Source organism: Diadema setosum, chromosome 2 (assembly GCF_964275005.1).
Source record: "Diadema setosum chromosome 2, eeDiaSeto1, whole genome shotgun sequence".
Classification (NCBI taxonomy): Eukaryota; Metazoa; Echinodermata; class Echinoidea; order Diadematoida; family Diadematidae; genus Diadema; species Diadema setosum.
Genome location: NC_092686.1, coordinates 28,662,575 through 28,671,797, shown reverse-complemented (window position 1 = coordinate 28,671,797; position 9,223 = coordinate 28,662,575). Strand labels below are relative to the sequence as shown.

The 9,223-nt window shown below is 42.8% G+C and overlaps 1 protein-coding gene across 1 annotated transcript; it reads right to left on the bottom strand.

Annotated features, from left to right (window-relative positions):
• Positions 1-5,275: 5,275 nt before the first annotated feature.
• Positions 5,276-6,373, bottom strand: LOC140243902 (uncharacterized). The gene has a single exon (XM_072323575.1). It carries the CDS (start codon positions 6,371-6,373, stop codon positions 5,276-5,278), a length of 1,098 nt encoding a protein of 365 aa, XP_072179676.1.
• Positions 6,374-9,223: the final 2,850 nt, after the last annotated feature.

Sequence of the window (9,223 nt, the reverse complement as noted above, 5' to 3'; positions counted from 1 at the left end):
AAATCTACTATTGATTTGGGCCTTGTTACAATTAAAACTACAACTGTAGAAAAGCACTCTGAGAGCGCAGACCTCCGCCAAGCATGCAGCTCATTTCCACCAATGATCTTGTTCTTCCATAGAGATATCATTGATTTCCACACATACATACTTTTAGCATTGTGTGCTGAAAGTCGCCCGATTTCCCAATATAGACCCTTTGTTACGTCATAAACCCTCAGCTGCACGGCGCGCCTCGCCCTAGCAGATACCTCTTATATAGAATCCTCCCATCTGATTGGTTAAAAGGGGAGTCATGAAAATAGCTGTGTCCCATTGTTGATCAAAATGACGTCATTATTTACTGTGCCCGGGGCAGTGTGCCCTGTAAATACGTTTGGAGACAGTCGCAACCGGTTAACCCCGTACACATAGATCACTCATACGCACCAATGATACGACCACCGCGCTGTCGATCAGCGTTGATTACGAATGCTACGGTATCTATATTTCGGAATCTGTATTTTCGGTATATAAAACAAATAATGACAGCTTGATATTCGGGGCACAGTTAAAATTATGTAGACCCTCGGTGATGTGAAAACCATAACTATGCCCTCAGCTTCGCTTCGGGCATAGTTATGGTTTTCACATCACCTTGGGCCCATAATTTTAACTGTGCCCCTCATAGCAGTCATTATTTGTATACTAGAGCACACACTTTAGTGCGCGCATGCAAACCTCAAATACGCGCAGCCTGAACTCCCAAGTTCATTGACCCTACCTGCAAAAATATCAAAAATCCTTAATAAATTCTCCCCAAATTCTCGGATCACTACCAAAAGGTAATCATTTGTTACTTGCATCATTCAAAACCTTTCCTGCAAGTTTCATCCAAATCCGTTAACTACTTGAGTTATTTTGCACACGGACAAACTAACAAACACACAAACAACACAAACCAACGGTAACGAAAACATAACCTCCCTTGGCGGAGGTACTTGTAATAACTTGCCACAATGACTGCTTTCTGAAACAAATGCACAGTTGGCTGGAGAGCTTAGGTAGAACCTGCAGAGAGGGTAGGCCTAATTAGGTGATACGCTTTTAGCGTATCACCTATTGTGATTGTCAAAATCTGTCTTTTTTCTTATTCTTCTTTCTTTCTGGCCTATTTTGTGTCGTCAATATCTCAAGAATGACATTACGGAGTAACATGACATTTTCAGTCAACATGTCTCATGACAATATCTAGCCACAATAAGGTTTTCATGACAGTAACGTATCTATGACGTCATCTAGGCGCCATTTTGTGATTTTCGGACCATGTTACATGATCGATCATAACTTCATAACTAAAGGTCCTTTCTGTATCAGTTTTTGTGGACATAAAGTTCAGGTCACGCTCTATCTTTCTTTCTCTGATGCTAATTACCTAGGACGTCATCTAGGACGCGTAAGCGCGCGTCAAACATTTAAAAGGCTCAAAACAACTTTCCAATGGGAAATCTCGAAGTTTCAGACAATTTTAAGCGTTTCAAACAATTTTGCGCGTGCGCGTCCGTCCGCGCATTTTCGCGCGCACAGCGCGTCAGTAACATGAAAATGCACATTTTTTGACTGATCTGGATTCCTGATACTTTGAGTAACAATATCCATTGATTTCTGATCGATTTTGACAAATAACAAAGCAATGCACTGGCGTCAAAGTTGAAATTTCGCGTGAGCATCTATGTGCAAATATAGTGAAAAAACATGTCTTTGTTTATTTCGCCATAGCTCTTTAAAACGTCAGGTGACCCTATGTTTTTATTGCATATTACAAAAACATATGAATTGAAAATAACGTTTCAAGTATCATTATTTCCATAATTACAATATGACGTCATCATATCGTCATCTGAAATCAAAAAAGTGGAATTAATTTTTTTAAGGTACTGTTTCTGACATTCATTTGCTCGTATCTCTGTTGTTTAAGCTCAATATTATCCCAAATTCAGATATGTTGTACTTTGAACATTTGCCTTTTAAGTCCATGTCATGCTTTTGATATTTGATGACGTCATCATACCTTAAATTGTGATTAAAGGTAAAGACGCAAAATCGGACAAGTTTACGTGTATTGTCTATGGGAGGTGATTTTTTTTAAAAGCATCAATTGACTTAACAACGTTTAAGCACCTTTATCTCAGCTGATTTTGCTTCATTTCCTCTGAAACTTTAATATGTTGTAGCTGAGACAATAAGCTGCAGTAATCATGCATTTTATTCTTTGAAATCTCCTCATCAGATTGACAATTTTGCAGTTTAAAACTGAAAATGAAAATGGAATGTGGACAAAACGATTCCCCATGTATCTTTCACATACATAAGTTTACGTTCCCCATATTTTCTCGTCGAGACGTATGGCCGAGTGGTTAAAGGCGACGTCTCAGAGACGTGAGATTGCGGGTTCGAACCCCACAAGATCACGAAACATTTTTTTTTATTTTACTTTTTTTCTTCAATTTTGTATTACATATTCGTCCATGTAGAAATCACGTTCGTATATAAACGCACCTATACACACACACAGACACACACACACGCCATATCCCTCTTTTTTGTGTGTTGGAGACCACATTGCTTCGACTGCAGCAACATTTTGCAGGTTGACTTTGTCAAACCGATCATAGTATGTAATGACGACGACTGAGGTGTTGTACTTTGAACAATTGTCTTTCAAGACGATGTCATTGTTTTGTAATTTGATGACGTCATTACACTGAAAATTGTGATTAAAGGCAAGGTATCAAAACCAGCCGATTATAGGTTTTATGTCTGCGGGACGTATTTTTCCCAAGTTGCCAGAAATGGCATAGTGACCTCAGTCGTTACAGGGCCGCTTCTCCGTCTAGCAATGCAATAGATGTTCACCAGGCCACGTTAGTTGAGTGGGCATTGACTTTCCCCCTGTTATATCTATACATTGTTTTTTTTTTTTGTCTTACCATTTCCGTGGATGACCCGTGGCCGAGTGGTTACAAAAACGGTTTCGCATGCACGCTCAATATAACTTCAAGGTGCCTATATCACATTCTTTTCTTTGTCGATCACAGATGACCGTCATCTGATGACCACAAGCGTATCACCTAACTCGTCCTCAATGTGACGAGTTTTCATGTCTCGTCTCTGTTTGTTTGTTCTCTCTTTTCATTTTTTTTTTTGTAGGTTCCTTGTGTGACTTCTGTGATGGTTCATTAATTGATGACTGTATGTGTCAATCTACCAATTAATGCTGCACTTAAAGAAAGTTATCAAAGGAAAGTGTCTACTTAATCAGTTCACCATTATTATCCTGGTGTAGGGCTATGAGTGAAAATGACTATTTGATATGATATGTGCACTTAACTGTGCCAAACAAATTTGCAATTGAATGCCCACTCCCCCTTAGAAATATAACGTATTATACATAAATATTATATAATATGTTATACCCAGCCATGTTCAGAGAGGTTGCACTGCCCTTCATCAACAAGATGCAACCTCCTGCTGGGTTCCTCATGCTGTAGAAAGGGACCAATGTTTCTACTTGCACAGACACTCTCACTTTTGTTGTACATAAGTGAGACATGCACAACCTTGTCACTTTTGCACCTCCATTTGGCTCGTGACACGATTTGCATCCCAGTATAGCTTCCTTGGAGCTGCGATTTGGATTACTGTAACGAATAACAAGTGTGTCCCATGAGGATCGAGGGAAACGCATGCATTGATTTATCTTGCCTAGGAACTGTAGTACATTGTACTTTACTGGTGATGTTTCACATTGTTCAAAATTTGTTTCTGGTACATATGTATGTGACGGAAGAGGAAAATAACTGGTGATCTTCATGATGGAGGGTATGATTTTTCTTCAGTCTTGAGAGGCAGTGGAGATGTCTCATCTATAAATCAAGTTTCCTTTCTATTGGGTCGCACTGCACATTAAACCGTGTCATTTTTTAGCTTTGTATATTACAGGTGTTGTACATGTATGTACTTCTCGATCTTGCTTGGCTGGCCCTGATATCTGCTTATTCTTGGGACTGCGTGGTTGTTGGATATCTTTTTATAATTCCAAAATTATGCAAGTAAATTATGAAGTATAATTAGAATTGTATTAGTAATGTTGAAATGCAAAGTCGAAGAGGGTAGCATATTTCTCGTGGTTAGGCAGCTTTCCACACAAAAGAAATTTCAAAGAAATTCCTTTCCTTGCATATGTGTATAAATAGAGTGAGAGGAAGGTGCGAGACCATCCATTTAAAGAAGTGATAGCTGTGTATCAGTGTTGTCACCCCAAAGGGTGAACTATGCACACAACAAACGTCTGCAGCTCACCGATCACGCAAGTTGAAAAACACTTCGCAACACATCGATCACAAAATCTCATCACCATTCGACCATGGCCACGTTAATTAACGTACGAGCTATACATTCGTCGCTCTCCACAAGACAGTGTGAATGACATACATGTTCATAACAAGTAATGATCAGGGGCTTAGCTCCCGTGTCTGAGCGAAATGGATAGGAAAAATGGCTTCTGTGGCAGAAGTTGTTGTTCGGGGAGGGCATTGACTTTGTAGAGGAGCCGAAGCTTCTCAAGGGAGGGACCCTCTTCGACTTTGCATTTCAACATTACTAATACAATTCTAATTATACTTCATAATTTACTTGCATAATTTTGGAATTGTATTACGTAATGTCTTATGCAAACTGTCTCAGAGGGTAGCATGTTCAAAGTGAGCCGCAGAAGCTATTTTTGCCAAGCTATACGATGACAATGAATTAAACAAGCACGAGTATTTGTCCACTTGTTCCATTTCTTTAATGTCAAGGAAAGTAAACTTCCAGAACCAAACATACATATCAGGCCATCATTCATATGAAGTGCCGGTTGTAAGCAAACTATTTATCCCTTTTCTCATCAACGATAAATGTTGAGTCCTTCGTGCAAATCGCCGTCTGGAGCGTCATACGCATGACACAGATCAAAGGATGATTAAGGAATACAAATCATTTCTGCTATACATCTGTAAAGTTGTCCTGGGTCTATACCATTAATGTACAATTAAATGAAACCTAGAAGTTTCCTACGCCTTGTAGGATGTTTAACTTGTACCCTATTAGATGCTATGTAAGCTTTACAAAGGAAATTAATCAACCATCCGAAATCGTCGGATCTATCATTGGATCACACAGAAATGTGAAAGATAGCCCTATTACGTTATCAAGCCTTGTTAGGCCATCATATATCAGGGCTCTTTTGATGTTTTCAGTTTACAGAATTGAGGACCGCATTTGCGAACGTAGAGTCACTAATAGGTTTGTGGTAAAATTTTCTGAACGTCTCGGCTCGAGACCAATTTGCCGTTTTCAAGATTTCATGTAGCGAAACTCCGTGGGCCAGAGCACAACTTGTCGAGGCGCCGCGGAAACTATGGGCCTTAAAGACTGATGTATCAATGCCTGAATCCCGAAGGACTGTTTTCATCCATCGAGCTAGAGTAGCTGAAGTGATTCCTTTATGTGGTTTTATTGTTGATACAAAAAGTCTCTCATCTGTACGCAAAGACTTAGTGCGATCCAAATACTCTCTTAGCGTTTTGACTACACATAATTTAGAATTTTGACCAAATGATGAGAGCGTCAAAGTTTGGTCGGCAAAGTTTGATTTAGAAGTAGTCTTGAGTAAATCTGAAATCTTGAAAGAGGCTTTATTTTCTTCAAGATGGAGAGATGTTACAGACAAGCACATAAGCGTTTGTGTGCGTTGTGCGGAGGTTAGTGCCATTAGTGCCACCAACTTTCGGGTTAACAAAGGAAGAGTCAAGTCCTTGTTGTCGGGTAAGGAACAAATGTACTTAAGGACAGACGCAACATCCCACGTTTTTTGGTATCGTGGTTTTGGAGGGTTTGTATTAAAAATGCCTTTCATAAGTCTCAAAACAAGCGGATGTTTACCCACATTATGACCATCGAAAGGAGGAAAGGCAGATGAAAGAGCGGAGCGATATGAGTTTATGGTAGAGTACGATTTCCCAGTTGAGCATTGGTGAGCTAAGAAATTTACAACATCACTTATAGACGGTGAATAGGGATCAAATGATTCTTTACAACACCAGCGTAACCATTGTTGCCATGCCGACTCGTATTGCTTATTCGTTCGCTCCCGCCATGAATGTGCGATAAGGTCGGTAGCGACTTGAGAAAGTCCGTTTGACTGCATTCTGCCGATGAGATAATCCACGCGGCCAGGCGTAGAGTTAGGTTGGGGTCGGGAAGGGGGGTCAGCAGACAATCCGCTGGGAGGAGCAAGGGCGGGGCGATGACCATATTGAGTAGCGTGGGGTACCATGGTTGCGCTCGCCATATTGGCGCTATCAGGATGGCATACGGTGTTCGATCGGTTCTTAATTTCTGAAGGGTTCTGCAAATAAGACAAAATGGGGGGAAAAGGTATGGAGTTAAATTTTCCCATGAAATCGAGAAGGCGTCTATGACGTACGCCATCGGATCCGCCTTCCATGATGCATAAACTGGCAATTGGTGGGTAAATCGTGACGCAAACAAATCAATACAAGGTTGAAATGGTAGCTGTTTAATGAGAGAAGAAAAGATGCATGGCGAAAGGTGTAACTCCTTATTAAGATCTCTGCGAGATAATGAATCCGCCAACGAATTATGAATACCCGAAATGTGATGGGCAGATAACCAGTTGTTTCTCTTAATGCACCATTCCCAAATATTATTGGCTATTATGTTTAGCCGAGGAACACATCCTCCCATCTTGTTTAAGTAACTAACAGCTGTGCTGTTGTCGCACCGAACGTGAATATGTTCATTGAAGCAGTCAGTGCATAAATCAGGCAAGGCCCGTTCAACGGCCAGCAACTCGAGCTCATTGATATGTAAATTTCGATCTTCCTCCGCCCAGTGATCTTGTGAAAAGGAGTTATCTGAATGACGCAATGCACCCCAACCTTGTGTACTGGCGTCTGTAGAGATCGTGACAGATGGGTTGGGTCTATGGATGGGGGAAACAAAGGAGTGCACAGGCTGTGCGAGCCACCACTGAATTTCTGCCCTGGCAGGTGTGTTAAGTATGCAAGAAGAGGCAAAGTTGTTGTTCGATTCTCGAAGTGCCTGGATTTTAGCATATTCCAACTGGCGGTAATGTAGCCTACCGAGTGGATAGGCGCCGAAAATAGAAACAATAAGACCAATGAAATGCGCCAAGCTTCTAATAGTGACTTTACTATTGTTCAGGAGGGTTACGGCGGAGCCGTGAAGTTTCTGTACTTTATCAGCGGGAATGCTGTAATGCATGGATAATGAATCGATTACGAAACCTAAGTAAATAGCCGTATGTCTTGGCTGAAAGCAAGACTTTTCTTGATTTATGATAAACCCAAGGGATTCCAATAGCTCCCTTACAAAGTTTGTATGCTCAAGACTTTCCTTTTCGGAACATGAAAGAATGAGAAGGTCGTCTAAATAAATAAGGGCTCGCATTCCTTTAGCACGGATAGTTGCTATAACGGGTTTCATGACTTTGGTGAAGACCCTTGGAGCCGAGCTGAGACCGAATGGAAGACACTGAAAGCAAAAGAATTTGTCATTCCAGCTAAATGCTAAATATTTATGCTGAGATTGGTGAATTGGAATGGAAAAATAAGCGTCTTTTAGATCAATAGAAGTCAGAAAATCACCTTCAGTAATTACTTCTGAAACAAGCTTGAAAGTTTCCATTTTGAAATGTTCATACTTGACAAAGCGGTTAAGGTTTTTCAGATTTATTACAGGTCTCAAATCTCCCGACTTTTTCGGGATGACGAAAATAGATGAATGAATGCGCACTCCTGCTTATCAATTTCTCGTATTGCACCTTTTAAAAGCAGAGTGCAAACTTCATTACTTATAACATCCCTTTCATTTTGGGAGAAGGGAAGCGTCCCGGGAACGAATTTGAACGTTGGGACTGCAGTGAAATCGATTCTGTAACCCGAAATGGCGTTTAAAACCCAAGAATCTGAAGTGATTTGAGACCATGCCTCTCTGAAGAACGATAACCGCCCCGCTTGAAGGGGGGGGGGGGGGGGGGACTTACTAGTTTTTTGACTCGCCAGAAGGCTTGAGGCGGGGATGAAAGTGAGTCTTGGGTGGAGGCCCCGGATGTGTGGGAGGGCGGGACACTGTGGCACTAGCAAAGCTTCGCCCCGGCCAAGCCTGATGCTGTGCTGGACGGGTCTGGTAGCGACGCTGGGGGATGTGTTAATATGGGTACGTTTCCCTGAAGGGGCGTCGTCTGTCCCCAGCTGTCGTCTGACGGCTGCGGGGAGGCCTGGTCGTTTGGACCCTCTGGCCCACGTTGTAGGCGTCTGATACCTTTCTCATAGTGGCCGACAAATCGCTCCCGAAAAGGGTGTCCGCGAGGGGTGTATTCCTACTACACAGTCCACGGTATCGCGGCGCGATACCCCCTTTAAGATCCTCTCTCCTCCTCATGCTGAGCTCATAAACAGCGTATCCCGAGAGGGTAAGGCCGTCCAAAGCCAGACTTTTCAGTCTTTCGATATCCAGAACTTTTTCCCCCTTTGAGATGCCGTTTAATTCCTCTAGAATAAGGCTGTAGGGCAGCGCCCCTTTTACGACTTGTCGCTGCAGCTTCTGAGTTCCCACGTCCTTTGCCCTAACGCGGCCCGGTAGAGTACTCCATATTTCCGGGTCCACTCGCGGGGCGCTTGCCGCGGGGGCGTTGGAGGGCGTTTTATATCTTTCCCCAATGCGTTCCAAAGCCGTCTTTTCGGGGGGCATGGTCATTGACTTTGTCAGCCTGTCGGCTAATTTCTCGAATAGAGGGGGACCCAGGTCTCTTCCCTCTGTGTACATTTCACTGTCCATCTCCAAATCTACGTCCCCTCGAGGGTTGGGGGGCAAAGCGGAAAGCAGCGACTCCAATGGGTCGTAACGCTCTCCCGGGAGCGAAGGGGCAGCCTCGCCGCGGAGGCCTGCTGTGATGGACGTGTCTTCTGCGAAAACACTAATGTCGTCTCCGGCCCTAGGGCTCGGGGTCATCGCGTGCTAAGCACTGCGGCTGTGTTCGCCGGAAAGCCGTGAGAGGGCATCCGAAAGCCGACGTATCTCCGCGGCCTGGCTGGCTAATTGCTCCTCGACCCCCGTCGTCGGCTTTTCGGTTCGTAAGCGTGTGTCGTTATCGTCG

Bases quoted from the DNA above. Each gene is read 5' to 3' on its own strand.
- LOC140243902 (XM_072323575.1), bottom strand. From the start codon at position 6,373: ATGGCGAGCGCAACCATGGTACCCCACGCTACTCAATATGGTCATCGC.